We start from the raw sequence: 15,634 nt of genomic DNA on the forward strand, positions 1-15,634 counted from the left end.
AATTTAGTCCTCCCAGCCCAAACTGCACGGGGAGGCCGGCAACAGAACGGAAATGTGCTCCGTCGCTGACTCCCCCGAGGAGCCAGGCTAAGGAGGAAGCTAAACTCCGCGCGTTCCTGTGTTAACCCTTTGCACACTGACTCCATGTTTCAAAAGCTTGAAGAACACTCGCCGAAAACAGGTTGACAATTTATTCGTCGACAATGGTCAAAGACAAGGCAAAAACAGACGACGGAGGGACAATTCTGGATCCAAAACAAGGCTACATGTTTCCGAGCAGAAGAAAATCTGTCTTATCTCAGTGTCCAGTCTTTTTGAAGTCTTTGCTGACGCGGGTCTCGTCGAAGGCGTTTCTGGGCGTTGCTTTGGGGCCGCCCCCGCTGTGGCCGGTTTTGGGCGGTTTAGGTTCGTGCGCGGATTGGGACGCCCGCTATCAACTTTGCTGTCCGGGCTGGTGGTGCTTGTTTTAGGACAAAGCGCTTTGTCCTTGGAGTTTGCTGAGAGCAGATTCCCCGAGTATGTGCGTCACTCTTGTGATAAGACGGCATTGTGTATCTCTATTTCTTCTCATTAAACTATGGTGTGCTATTTATTTTATATTAGTAGTGTAGTCCTACCGTAAATATGAAAATGATACACATTTCCTGATTAATTATATTACGTGTGTTAGCCTAATGCAAACAGTTAGACGGTGCCTACGAAAACCTGTACCATATGTATGTGTTAGACTATATATGTGTTAGACTAATGCAAACAGTTATATGGTGTGTGCGATGACGATATCGTTTCCCCTTCATTCCCCCTCTCGAGCCCCGACAGGGGATCGAAAAAACATGGATGTGGCCTTAGAACTTAGCTTTGTCAAGTGGTGGAAGAAATGTAGCAATTGATGAACAGTTTAAACAGGGATGTGCGAAATTTGTCCCCCTCAGGACTCCTGTTAAGTACTCTTTAAAACAATATGATACCGCCTCAAAGGGTTAATCCTTGGTTGTCTTCGGTCCCGTGGCTATAGGCATCAGCTCACAGTGCCCTCTTTGTACAGGTGCATTGAGACCGATTTTTCATGATCAAATAGACGGGCTACCCATCAAGTTATTCCTGTCGCTAGGAAAAATGAGATATACATTCAGTTAAATTAAATTAAATTAAAATAAATTAAAATAAAGTTAATCTTTAGTTAAGAAAAATGAGAGACACACTAAGCTAAATTTAGTCCATTGAATAACAACCTTTAAATCAGGAAAAGTGAGAACCGTACTGAGTTAAATTTTGGTCCAGTAAATGAAAATTTAAGTGCCCCTTTTTTCACTTCCGTAACGTTAGGGTCAACCACCACCTGTAGTAAGAGGGAACTGTGCGCAGCCCTGAAGAAAAAGGAATGCAACAGTGTGTCAAACATCTCAGAACAGCTTTTAAATGAAGAAAAAGAACAGCACTGACAAACTACTACATCTAAAAACATAACACAGCAAAAACATTCCCCCATTGACTAGAGAATGGTGAAAAAGCGGTACTGTACAAAAGCGGAATGTTGCCATACAGAAAAACTTGGACACCATGAACTCGAAACTCGAAATAAACGTCTTCACCCCTTACCAGTTGTTGAAAATGATGGACACAGACGCCTGTAGGCAAACTTTATTCCACCCCAATTAAAGAAAAACTTTATTCCGCCCCATTGACCAAAAAATGAATAAATATCCTAATCAAAAGTATATAAAAATAATAAAAGTTATATTCTCCACCCCAAATGACAAATATGGCTAAAGGCTAAAGAATAAAACTGGGACTTAAAAATGGCACAAATCTACCGAGTACTATGATTTAGAACCTAACGAAAAAATAGTAGTCTTTGAACAAAAATCCCAAGAACGAAAATGAATCTATGGTGATTGTGGAGATGTAAAACAATCCAGTGATATGACATGTGTCGAGGAATTACAAAACCCAAATGTGACTGCAAAAGATCGAAAAAATGTGACGGAAAAAATAAACCCCACTACATAAACAATGTGTATTCCCACCACTTACCAACAACGCCAGGGGCACCTTTCCACACCACATTTCTAACAGCAACATCCGCATGTGAAATCAATAAAAGGGAAAAAGGAAAGAAAATCCAAACCTTTTAGCGAAAAATAATATTACAAAGAACAAATAAACGAGAGCACTATAGCGACAGGGACCATGACGCTAAACCTATTTATTTCCATAATCAATTGTCGCTTCCTAGGACATGGGTCGTATGGGAATTTGTTTATTTTCTCCCAGTCCGGATCCGTCATGGTTGCCCCCCACCCTAGTGGATCCTAGTGTAGCTGTAATCTGTTCAACTCAAAAGAATACAGAGCCTCCAACATATTTTAAAACACTCCCTAATTAAAGCATAGAACGACTTTGCCTTTGTGTAGAACACAAACAATGAGCTTAAGGTGTCTAAAATATAATGCGGTACCTACAGGAAAGTTAATCATTAGAAAGTGAAAATAAAATAATAAAAGTAAAGAATCTTAATCAAATACATCTGGGACTATGTGGTGTACTTAAAATATGCCACGTACTCACATGTTTTAGTTTTTTTCCTAATGCTTGTCGAGACGTCTGAGGCACGGTAATCTCTCTAACATTTAAATACTTTCTCAAATTCAAAAAGACCGGAAAACATTCACCCCGACGAAACACAGCATCGTCAGCTGGGGTGAGTATAAAACCGTGGGGACAGTCGTGACGGCTGTCCCTTGGCGATGAACCATTATTTTGTGAGCACCTGTTCTCACACAGCCACCAGCTCACGGCTCGTGCGGTACCGCGGTCACAGCCCTGAGGGAATAGGTGGGGTCTGGAATCAAACCTTTGATCCTCCAACCATTGGCGATCCCTTCTCCCACCCGCGCAACCGGTGGTCCGTGTGCCGGTGCGATGGCTCCGCTTGTCACACTCAGTTCCAGCCCTGCTAGCGTTCAGGGCGAATGTCCTCCCATCCTGTCAACATACACATCTGGTGTTTCAGGGGATCGATAAACAGAAATAAGGATAAACTTAAGAATAGACAATTTGTCATACTTACTTATCATAACTGGGCCTATTTGTAACCTTACCACCTGAAACGTCCCAACCGCACCAGTCTCAAAACTCCAACATGTGATGTGGCAGATTATTATCCTTAAACCTTGAAATCTTTTGGGAAACAATGTGGTCAGGGAAAACTTTAGATCGTTGTAATGGCCTCTGCGTGCTCCTAAAATATGTCGTGCTATTAAAGCTAAGTGAGACTATGAATAGTATTATGTTTATAATAATTTACTGTTTGTTGGGCCTAAGAACTGTATGTTTAGAGTTGAACAGACTGTACAGGTCAATAAAAATTTACAGTTGTCCGCATCCATATTAACTTTCAGTAATAATGTTGGTGTTATCTTGGCCCACTTAACCCCCTCTAGCCATGCCCACAATTGCAATTGTAAGCATGGCTATATCACTCATAGCTACTACTCAAAGTGCATTATGAATACCCAGTACATGTTATCATTCCCAAGTTACATCAGCTTGTGTGATACCCCAATTATCTAGACCAAATCAAAAACTATCCCCTATGGTGGTCTAAATGCCATCATTTGAGATTCTAACTCCTTTTTTTTTTTTTTTTTTTTTTTTTTTTTACCAATAAGCTTAATAATATTGATCGTCAACAACCCTAGTCACAAGGAATCATTTTGTCAAAGGATGGGAGTTGTACATTCATTTCTACGGTGTGTGGTTGTCTACTACACGTTTAAACTGTTCAATGGTTACCATTGCAACAATCAACACAAAAACATTTATATGTCTTATTATTTCCAGTTTACAAACCCCTCATGTCCAATTCAGATCCCAAACAAAGCCACTCAGCAATAATTAAAATATTTATGTCTTGGAAAGTGATGCCTTTTCCTTTGTTCCTTATGTCATTCAAAATATGTATCTTTCTCCCCTTTTGTGAAACAATTAGGTCCCCCGAAAATAATTGCAAAATAACAAACCAGTGAATAGGATCAATAGAATAAATGCAAGTCAACCAGTTTGACTTTTTATAAAAAATGGAAAAGAATAGAAATAGATGAATAGAATTTTTAGAAAAAATTCTAAAAAAATATGAAAAATACAGTTAGCACAGACATGGAACTAAACAACACTTTCTCCACTCCTCCTTTTTTTGTTTGTTTTTTTTTTAAATATTATTCAAGTCCTTAAAAATAAAAATCTGTTCCATAAAGGTGTCCAAAGGAATGGAAAAATATCACATGAGAGTAATTCATCAAAAGATCAAGAACAAAAATCCAAAATGAAAACATAAAAATTGTCTTATACTGGGGAAATTGTATTTATAGGCAGTAGACTTGGAAAGGTATTCTGAAATTAAATTAACTCATCTCTAGATTCTGTCTCATTATTGTTGTATCGTTCGAGTATTATTCTTAACTTTTAACATAAGCAACTTCCCCAGCATAATAAATTGCATTTGGCACGATGCCCGTGTTTGTTTACGTTCTCAAATTTAATTCCTCCCCTCTTATGTAATTTGTTAATTCGATTCCTACTGTGGTCTTTCTCTTAAAAAATTGGTTGCTAATTTCCCCTATAATTTCAAAGCACAAAATTTACCTACATTGGTCTTGTCTTTTCATCCCAGATCATGAAATTGGTGAAAATGTCTTATTCCCCTTTTTTATTTTATTTTATTCATTTCTTGATTTCTTTTTTGCAAGGATAGCCCAATTCTATCCGCAGGTGACCCAAAAGATTATATTTTAGTGAAATCTGGCATTTTCAAGTCTTTTTAAAAACCTAAATCCACTTTTACATTGTCCCGTATATCAAAATTAACACATATAGGAGATTCTCCCTCCGCATTCTTCCGGGAGTCAATAGTGGCTAGGGAAGGACTGTCTTATCTATTGTTTTACCAAAACAACCAGAGACTTGAGCTTGAGATGACCCACTTTAAAACTTTGCTCTTTCCTAAACTTTAACCCTTTAGGCAAGGCATCTCAAACTTAAATTAGCTTCTATAGACTCCAAATTAAACGGAACTACAAAATAACTCCAAAATCAGTTTTACGAAAGTGCAAAAGGAAAAGAAAATATACTAAATGAAATTATTTCCTTCAAGTGTCAACAATGAAAAGAAAATATCCAAGTTAAGATAAAAATAAAAACTAATAAGACTTACTATTTATCTCATTCTGGGAACGTTATCTCCGATGTAAATTTGGAATCGTGATGAGTGTTATGAAAGAACCATTTGCTTTTTTTTTTTTTTTTTTTTTCAAAGATGTTCTAGTTACTTTAAGGGGTGTTATGAATGTCAATTAGCTCAAATATTTACAATTCTTATATTGCATTGTTACATGTTTTATTGTGGCCCCCTATTTGATAATTTGTCAATTAACTTTGGTCATGGCCTGTCTCGACAAAGTTGGCCACTTATTTCCTACTCTATTTTCATAACAGCAAAAATTAGTTCAATTTTAATTGTCTTCTTATATCAAAACTAAAATCAATAAAGTTATCCTGTTGTTCTTTGGATCCCAGCTGAATTCACGACAGCCAATTCTATCAACATGTGATCCAAAAGTGACACTTTCCCCATATTCATCATGCTTGAATCCCCTAAAAATTACATTTCAAACTATTCGTCATACTAGAAGCGAGCCCTGATATCAATTCCCCGTTACTAATTTTAAGGTGTTCTTTGCTGGTTCGGTTTGCATGTTTGTTATTCTAATAATTGTAAGTTCGTGGTTGAACGCATCACTTTAATATTCTTTTGTTTCTCTACATTCTTTTGTGAGTAAAAATCTTCTTGTTAGAAAAAGCTTTTTTTTTTTTTTTTTTTTTTTTTTTTTTTTTTAAATCTATAACTTTACCAAACATCCAGGGACTTCAGCCCTCCCTGCTCTGCTTGGCCTGAACAAGAGCAAGAGGGGCCTCCCGCCCATCGGCCCGCGCACCTCATTTTGAACACTGTGTTCCTTTTCTAATCAGATCTACTGATTTTTTAGAATTTTTTACATATTGTCCCTTTTTTGGCTCTCAATTTTATCTTAAAATGTTAAACAAGGACTGGAAAATTCCCAGCTTCAATTCTAGCCTCCCCTTATAATCAATTTTGGCAAACAACCCAGCGGATGCCGTCGAGGACCCCATGTTGCAAATAGGGGCCACCGACGGCCCGCCCTCCTTATTTTGAACACAGTGTTCTTTTCTAATCAGATAGCCCAACTCCAGGCGCCATGCCAACGGCTGTCTCCCAGAACGTTAACAGGGGCGCTTCCTATTTTTTCGGCTTCATTTCGAACAACACTAAGCAAAACAAAACGTCCACTTACTTTAACAAGAGACTACACGACACAACAACTCGTCTAATTTCTTCCCTGTACCCTCACAGCCCTCCTTAGCGCATTCATATAGCCATTTGTCACGGGTCCCTGACCTAAATCTCCGCTGGGCGAATGTGTTCATGGCCATGTTTATTGTTCTGCTTACCGCAAGCAGCGAGGCCCTCTTTGCTGTTGGGCGTCACTTCCAACAGCGGGCTTAATACCTTTATTCTTTTTTAAGGGGGGACCACTTCCTAGGGCCTCCACAACCCAGCTCTCAAACCTCCGACTCGTCAGCCCTGAGGTGCGGAACCGCTACGTTCCAGTCCCGGTGGCTTTGGCCCGGCCTGACGCTGCCCGCCAGCCAAACCACCACAACCTTCAGGACAAGTATATGTCTATCCAAATTTATATGTATACCTCTAAATATACATATAAATGCATACACATATTGCGCGTAACAGACCCCTCATCTAACTTAAAAAGTGGGTCGTCGCATCTACTCTATACTCAAATATACATGCCCATATCTATCCCATACACATATCTTTGTATGTATATGCATACATGCGCATGTATATATTACGTATGTCCCACCACATCAAATCGGGAAACAACAACCTGTTGTCTAGGAGCCAACCAGCCTGAGCGGGAGGGAAACGCTGTGTCCCAACCTGTGGTTGGGAAGCGCAAGTGGGGAGGGTGAAGTTGATAAAGGGGTGGGGGTCTGGTGTTCATGGAAGATTGGTGTTTAAGTATTTTCTAAATTATTGTTCTTTTATTTTTTATTTTAGCAGGATCCTCTTACATATTTATTTTAGCATTTTATTTAGTATTTGTGATATAATTATAGTATTTTAGTATGTAGGAAAGGAATGGAGAGGGTCGCGCGGTTGCGAGCGCACATAGACGTGCGCGCGCAAGTGCGCGCGACAGGCGCAGGCAGCGGCTCACAACCTCTTTTGTGTTGTTAAGTTTCTCGCAATTTAATGAGGCTCCGGGGACACCGCTTCCTAATAACCTAAGCTTGTCCTGTTTTTTTTTTTTTTTTCTTCGCCCAGCCTAAACTACGCGACGCATGGCGTATATGTTGCACTCTTTCTGAATCTACCCCTCTAGTGCTAAGACTAATGAAGACTGATGTTACACTACACTTGTTTCCCCTTATTCCTTCAACCGAATGCACAAATCACAGTTAGACAAAACACAAAATGGTCGAAGGTCGCTTCAAGCCAACTTTCACCCGCCTTAAATTATGACAAAACGTCTTTTTACCTTTTCGGCTTTTAGCGGTGCACCTAAAAGGGCTCCAGTTGACTCTTCCGCAGCCGTTCGTCCATCCCCTCCGTCGTCTGGGCCTATCACGTCGTCAAACCATCACGTCGGGACACCAACTGAAGGAATTTAGTCCTCCCAGCCCAAACTGCACGGGGAGGCCGGCAACAGAACGGAAATGTGCTCCGTCGCTGACTCCCCCGAGGAGCCAGGCTAAGGAGGAAGCTAAACTCCGCGCGTTCCTGTGTTAACCCTTTGCACACTGACTCCATGTTTCAAAAGCTTGAAGAACACTCGCCGAAAACAGGTTGACAATTTATTCGTCGACAATGGTCAAAGACAAGGCAAAAACAGACGACGGAGGGACAATTCTGGATCCAAAACAAGGCTACATGTTTTCGAGCAGAAGAAAATCTGTCTTATCTCAGTGTCCAGTCTTTTTGAAGTCTTTGCTGACGCGGGTCTCGTCGAAGGCGTTTCTGGGCGTTGCTTTGGGGCCGCCCCCGCTGTGGCCGGTTTTGGGCGGTTTAGGTTCGTGCGCGGATTGGGACGCCCGCTATCAACTTTGCTGTCCGGGCTGGTGGTGCTTGTTTTAGGACAAAGCGCTTTGTCCTTGGAGTTTGCTGAGAGCAGATTCCCCGAGTATGTGCGTCACTCTTGTGATAAGACGGCATTGTGTATCTCTATTTCTTCTCATTAAACTATGGTGTGCTATTTATTTTATATTAGTAGTGTAGTCCTACCGTAAATATGAAAATGATACACATTTCCTGATTAATTATATTACGTGTGTTAGCCTAATGCAAACAGTTAGACGGTGCCTACGAAAACCTGTACCATATGTATGTGTTAGACTATATATGTGTTAGACTAATGCAAACAGTTATATGGTGTGTGCGATGACGATATCGTTTCCCCTTCAGAGCATTCCCGACTTCGTAACTGCAGCCAATTTAAGCTCATCAAGACTTTAAGATAGAGGTAAAACCGGGCCTAAAAAGTCCAGCCCGACCCGAACTGGTCCGCGGATATTAAAGCCCGACCCGCGTTTTGTGTGATAACATTTGTGACGATGTCTGCATAAAAGCCTGTCTTTTGCGAATTCTCAGTTGGCAGAAAAAAACCGCACATTTTCTTAATGTTTAAATAGACTACATATTTTTATGATCATTATAAATTTATTTACACAACGAAATAACGCTGGAGAAGTTTGTTAAAAATAAACAGATGCGGTTTTGCGGACTTGCAGAGGGGAAGATTAAAGTGATCCTCTGATTTAAATACATGTAAACCACAATTGTTCTCTTGTACTAAAAGATGTTGTTAGAAACACATAAAATGTTAAATCAATGGCAATATTTTATAATATTTAGTCCATATTTTGACCGTTAGTTGACGCCATGGTTTGCGGGCTCGCAGTGATGACGTCAATGGCATTTTTCCAAATGTGTAGCGTGTTCAACAATTGCTTATTGCTGCCTAAACTCGTGAAGTAAAATGCCACGATGTGCTGCTTTTGGATGCAATTTCCAGTCAAATAGAAACAAGGGGAGTGAAGTGAGTGGTCAAGGTGGAATTATTTTTAGTGAATAAATGTGCATAAGTGGAAGCTTCTCCCCCTTTTTGGTCCCTGTGTGCACGTATCCTACCCACCACTCATTGCAACTGGCGCCTGACCATGTATCCTGGATCCTCAGTCAAGCAAGGTCCCACCGCGTCTGCAATATTGGTTTCGGATCTGTCAATTGTTTTGATTCGTTGGTCCCACCGCGGCTTTTTGGATCAGTCTATTTCGTGGAATCGACGGCCTGATCGCGACTGGAACATTGTCATGGGATCGGTCTAATTCCTGGATCTTCGAGTGAGTAAAAAACGCGGATTTGGATTACTATTGCGATCTTTTTTGTTGACTATTCTTCGTGGGAGTTTTCCCCAAATCCTCCTAAATAATTAAAGCACTATGGCACGCTACAGTGACGACAGTGACTGACTTGGACCTTACAACAATGTTGGAGTTCGTCAGGGAACACAGGTTTGGGTACTGCTGAGCTCCCCAGTGAAGAATGGTCAAGGTAAAAATATTATTTTTTGTGAATAAATGTGCATAAGAAGAAGCTTTTCCCCATTTTTGGTACTTTTATACACGTATCCTAGCTACCACGCGTTACAATGTACAAGACATGGATTACACAAGGTGTGCTCTGTGGCCTGTACTGTAAGCACACGACAGCTCTGGATGCTAACAATCTACATAATTATATTGGGATGTTTGAAAACGCAATATGCTTACCTTGAATATCTGCTAATAAAACCGGAGTTCCCATCACTCTCGCTCCCAACCCGAGTTCCCAATAGCACTCTGTCGCTCTGTTGCCATTGAGACAGCGAGTGCATCACCAGTTTTGCCCAATTTTTGTCTGATCAGGTATTTGCTGCACGCATTTTTCCCTGAAGCTCGTCTTGTGAACGACCGACAGTACTGTCCTGCTCTTCACTTTTCAGATCTGGTTCAAATAGGAAAGGTAGAACTGACGACATGTTGGGAAAGCTAACTATTGACACGCTGGAATTTCGACATCGGGGCCAGTGACTGCGACGTAACAAGAATGGCGACCTATCACTTAAAATAATTTTACAAACTTTATTAAAACAAAAACATTAAGAGGGGTTTTAATATCGAATTATGATAACTCATACTGACATTTATCTTATAAGAATTACTTGTCTTAAAAATAGAGGATCCCTTTAAAAAGGGCGCATAGGCACGCTCTGGCTCTGCAATGACCATACAGCGCCTTCTTTTTTTTTCTCATCCAAATTATTTATTTTATAACAAGTATTCCTTAGTTTATCATTCATACATCGTTAATATATAGTTATTTCAAAAAGTTAGCGAGAAAGAACCCTGGCCCGGCCCGACGTAATATTTGACATTTTAATTTTGGTCATGTTTTCAGTTTATCTGTTTCCAGCTTGCTATGTTTATAATTGCGATGTTTGTTTACCGTGAAGAGGGAGAAAGTTACATTGGCCGCCGCTATGATATTTAAGTCATCAGCCATCTGCTGTGACCCGGGAATTTAACGCCTGCTTTCACGCTCACTGCTTCCCATGTCAGTCGACACGGGAAATTGTTTTCACACACAACTGCTGCAGGTTAAGTCCCGCGGTATTCCTGTTGTTTTGGAGTATGTGATAGAGGCTCAAGTTACATCCAGATACTTTAGGTTGCAGTGTATGGGTCATGCGAAGGCAGTTGACCTGCTTAAACATTTCGGTTTGCTTTTCGAATGAATGTGAATTTCGGCGTTTTAACTCAAGAGTTAGCCATGTTTACTGGGGTCTCGGCAGGTGCACTAGCGGCTAGCCTGTTACGGAAGATGGCTGGTCTGAGTCCTGTCCTCCTCCTCTTTTTGTCCATAATTATTGTGTGCGTGTGTGGGTTTAAAAAAATTCTGACAGACTTCATAATGTTACTTTAAATGTGTTTAAATTGTATCTTCAATATATGTGCATTCTTTTGTCAAACACACTTAGTAATTGAGGTTAAATTTGATGTTCAGTGCTTTATTTATTTAATATGATTCAATATGATCTAAATAATGGGTGCAAGAAAAGTATTAATTTTCAGTTGAAATGGCATTAAAAAAGGTCGTAAAAGTCTTGAATTTAGATTTATAAATTCTGGGGGGACCCTGAGGATGTGCGATTGTCATATTTTTTAAATGTATTTACTTTTTTTTAAGTGAACTTTTGTTGTGCTTCATAAAAGCAGCAATATTGCAGGGACATAGCTTCCTGTATCCCTTTTATCTACACCAATCTTCATCATTCACAGATAAACCCACTTGGCCTGAATTATATGAATACTAGGGATTTCCCGATCGCATGTTTGTACCAGAGTCTGAGTCACCCGATTTTGTCCCAATCAGAAATCAATACAGAAAAAAAGTTTCAATGTCCACATATGCAAACAAGTAAGTTGGAAAATAGTTAACGAGTATGAAACCTATGGTATTAAGTTAGAACATAATGTGATAATTCATTCGAGTGACTACGGACAAAATAATATTGTCATAACGACGGTCTAACTTGAAAATCGTTAGCCATAATTGTCTTAGTCATTTCTTTGACTTCTAAATGGTTGCCATGACAACCGGGGTAGACTTCCAGAAGGCGGTAAGGGGAAGACAGGAAAGCTTCGCCCAGGTACGGAGCTGTCCTGTGGGCCCGCTTCCCCCTTTTTTGTGTGTGTGTGTTTGTTTCCCGAAAACAATAAAATATGTGTAAGTGGTCAGTGGGGTCGATATTATGATTGTGTTATTTGTGTTCTGGGTCTGTGGCATGGTGCAACCGTAAAGTTGAAAACTGATAAATGCTGACGTCACATGCCAGTTTGTTACATGCTGATGTTACACAAAATAATAAGAATTATAAATTTATCATTTTATCACAAAACTGAGGAGGAGATGGAGGAATAACTGGCTATACTAGAGTTATTTTGGAATGATTATGTAATTGGAATATGATTATTTACACTAGATTCATGCTGGACTTTTCATTGAATCTACCTAAAAAAAAAATATATTATTCATGTTATTCAAGCAAATTATTCTTTTCGTGATTATTGGGATCAATAAATGATGTGTTGACCTGGGCCAGTGGTTTTGATAGTGGGGCTAATTTCCCTTATTGTCTGCCCTTGCTATATAATTATAATACGAATACGTAATGTATCACCTGTCGTATGATGAGTAATTTTTCATAATATTAAACGAGAATTTAAAAAATAAAAAATACAGGTAGTCCCCGGGTTACAACATACCCGACTTACATGATTTTGACTTTACGATACCGGAGACTCCAGGCATTATTTATTTATTTTTTTTTTTTTTAAGAAAGTTGACTTTTGTTTAATGATCCATGCTTTTTTTGGCGTAGGAGGCGTTATAGCAGGTACAGTGGTATGAGAAAATATCTGCACCTTTTGGAATTTCTTACATTTCTGCATAAAATCAATTCCTGCAAAACATCCTGATAAAGTTCTGAATTCATTATTCCATTAATGATTGCAAGTTGTCCAGGCCCTGAAGTAGCAAAACAGCCCCAACTCATGATGCTCCCTCCACCATGCTTTACTGTAGGGATGAGGTGTTGATGTTAGTGAGCTGTTCCATTTTTCGTCCACACATGACGTAGTGTGTTACTCCCAAACAATTCAGCTTTGGTTTCATCAATCCACAAAACACTTTGCCAAAACTTCTGTGGAGTGTCCGAGTGCCTTTTTGCGAACATTAAACGAGCAACAATGCTTTGTTAGACAGCCGTGGAGTCCTCCCATGAACATTACTCTTGACCATAGTTTTACATATAGTTGATGTGTGCAGAGGGATATTGGACTGTGCCAGTGATTTCTGTAGGTCTTTCGCAGATACTGCAGGGTTCTTTTTTACCTCTCTGAGTATTCTGCACTGAACTCTTGGCTTCATCTTTGGTGGACGGCCACTCCTTGAGAGAGAAGCAACAGTGCCAAACTCTCCATTTGGACACAACTTCTCAGAGTGTCGATTGATGAACATCCAGACTTTTGGAGATGGTTTTCGTTCCTTTCCCAGCTTTATACAAATCAACAATCCTTGATCGCAGGTCTTCAGACAGCTCTTTTGACCGAGCCATGATGCACATCAGACAATGCTTTTCATCAAGACATTTCTTACTGTGTGTGTTTTATAGTAGGCAGGGCAGCTTTAAACCAATCATCAGCGATTGGGCACACACCTGACTTATTAATGTTTAGTTAAAAATTGGTTTCAATTGCTCTTTACGTCTCCTTAAGCAGAGGGTTCAGTTAATTTTTCCCCCTTCTGTCACTGTTTGCATGCTATCCTTATTAAAATATGAAAACCTATGAATATTAGGGTGGTTTTAGTTAAATCAGACACTGTATTTTCATCTGTGTGATTTTGACAAAGATCAGATCACATTTGGAGATTTTATGCAGAAATGTGAGAAATTCCAAAAGGATCACACTTTTCATACCACTGTAGCAATTCCGCATGCCAGTAAGATCGCATGTACACACGAAGAACATATGTGCGCACACGAAGAAGAGCACATGTACACACGAAGTATTTGAGCACACGAAGAAGAGCGCACACAAACACACAAGGAAGAGCCATTTGCTGTTATTGAAAATGAAACGGATTTAATTTCATTTTAATTTTAGTTTCTTCTGCAAGTGTTGATGTCATGAGCAGCTGAATAAATTCAGCAAACCACACAGACGTCTGTCATTTCGGAGCTTAAATCTGTCTAGCTAGGACTCAGGCTCCAACATCTTGGCGAGGACAGTACAATGACATATAATACATGTTTTTGGATAGTTATTTTGACATTTAGCGGGTATTTAGCGGTATTTAAAGGGTTAATTCTGACTCTAGCAGAAATTCGGGTTACTTCGTTAGCGTAGGAACGGAACTCGTTCTTAACCCGGTGAATACCTGTATTCGTAAAATTTTCCGTTTACCGAAGCTTTTGTATCTCGAGGTCCCATATACATTTTTTTCCCTACTGTATTACACTGTACTTACAAAAATTTCATTGCGAAGTAGTCCAGGCATACATCTCTCAGAGGCTGATGAAGTTATTCGCAGTTCAGGGGCTGTCATGTTTCTGGTCCTTTGGTCTGAAAACTGCAGATGAGATTCTAAACCTATGTTACCCGGCATAAAGTAGAGCTGGTCCTTGTCATCAAAAGGTCCCATGGTCTCATCATTCTGCAATGTAAGTGCTTCTGAAACAGAAGACAACCACAGCTGCACTGAACTGAACTATACACAATTTCTCACAATTTGCAAACCATATTACCACTACTTTTTAGACTGGTCTAAACACGAACAAATTGCACTTTTCTATTAAACTAACACGACAGTGGTCATTGTCTCGCTAAAAAGACAACAAAATCTCATACCATTTAAGGAAGCCAATTTTGGTACATTGGGATAACCAGAGCCATAAGATCCAACACGAGAAGAGTCCATGGTGCTGGCAATACGCTGCACCAGAGCATTCAGTCCAGGTAGATATGTTGCCAGCCGGGTTCTACTGTACAATACCTGAACAAATAATCATAGGCACTTTTTTGTCTCAAACACTCTTTAGTTATTAAGATTTGTCCGATATTATCTGGTATCTGATAATATAGGCCGATAAAAGCATTTTAAAATGATATTGGATAATATCGACACCGATTTTTCATCATTGGTTGGGCCAATATGCATTTTGCCTTCAAAGTGAATGTAGAAGCCTTCTGCCTTTGCACAAGAGTTGGTCACAGCTTAGTACAGCAGTTATGCTTATTGATCATTAAATTTCTCTAAACTAAGATGCTTGGGATTTGTTATGTGAGCAGACCATTTGCATTCATGGTGCAAAAATTAGATACGTGAAGAAACGTGGTGCCCTACAGCACCTTTAAAAGTCTTAAATTTGGGCTCATTTTGGCTTTGACTGCAAAAACGGAGGCGTGGAGAGTGATAAGGGCCACACCATATGCAAACTGTGCAGTGCAAAAGAAAAACTGTAGAAACACCAAGTATTTTTGGTCTTTTGGCCCAGTGACAGTTGGTATACCAGGATCTCAAGCTAAAGTTTTGACCTGCCTTTTTTTTGCCAATTTTTGCCAGAATATTGTATGGCCAATTCTTTCATTTTCTTATGAAAATTAGATATCACCAAATACCTGCAGTCATCGACGCAACCTGTAGGTGAGGAGCATATCAACAACAACCAACAATAGAAGCAATAAAGCAATGTTTTACATCAGCTCGCCCTGATGGTGATATGATATAGAGTACATGTCGGGCGCTTACTTACTTTGTGCAAATTTGGGTTTAGTTTGCCGTAGCAATTTAAACACATTTCTAAAACCACGGGCTGTCAAGTCCCGTGAATAGAAAAAATTAATTGATTAAAGCGTGTTTTACGCACAGAATTAA

At 39.7% G+C, this 15,634-nt stretch overlaps 1 protein-coding gene across 2 annotated transcripts in view; it reads right to left on the reverse strand.

The window, feature by feature from the left end:
- The window catches only part of LOC130927124 (cobalamin trafficking protein CblD), a 30,343-nt gene that overhangs the window by 9,820 nt on the left and 4,889 nt on the right, over nucleotides 1-15,634 (reverse strand). The window contains exons 3-4 of one of the 2 annotated variants that reach the window (XM_057852702.1): nucleotides 14,608-14,752; nucleotides 14,228-14,427 (exon numbers count right to left, since the gene is read on the reverse strand). In XM_057852702.1, coding sequence (XP_057708685.1) covers nucleotides 14,228-14,427; nucleotides 14,608-14,752 — 345 coding nt within the window. Of the gene's footprint in view, nucleotides 1-14,227; nucleotides 14,431-14,607; nucleotides 14,753-15,634 lie in introns of both variants that reach the window. The other variant, XM_057852701.1, reaches the window with a different exon arrangement.

This window comes from Corythoichthys intestinalis, chromosome 12, assembly GCF_030265065.1.
Source record: "Corythoichthys intestinalis isolate RoL2023-P3 chromosome 12, ASM3026506v1, whole genome shotgun sequence".
NCBI lineage: Eukaryota > Metazoa > Chordata > Actinopteri > Syngnathiformes > Syngnathidae > Corythoichthys > Corythoichthys intestinalis.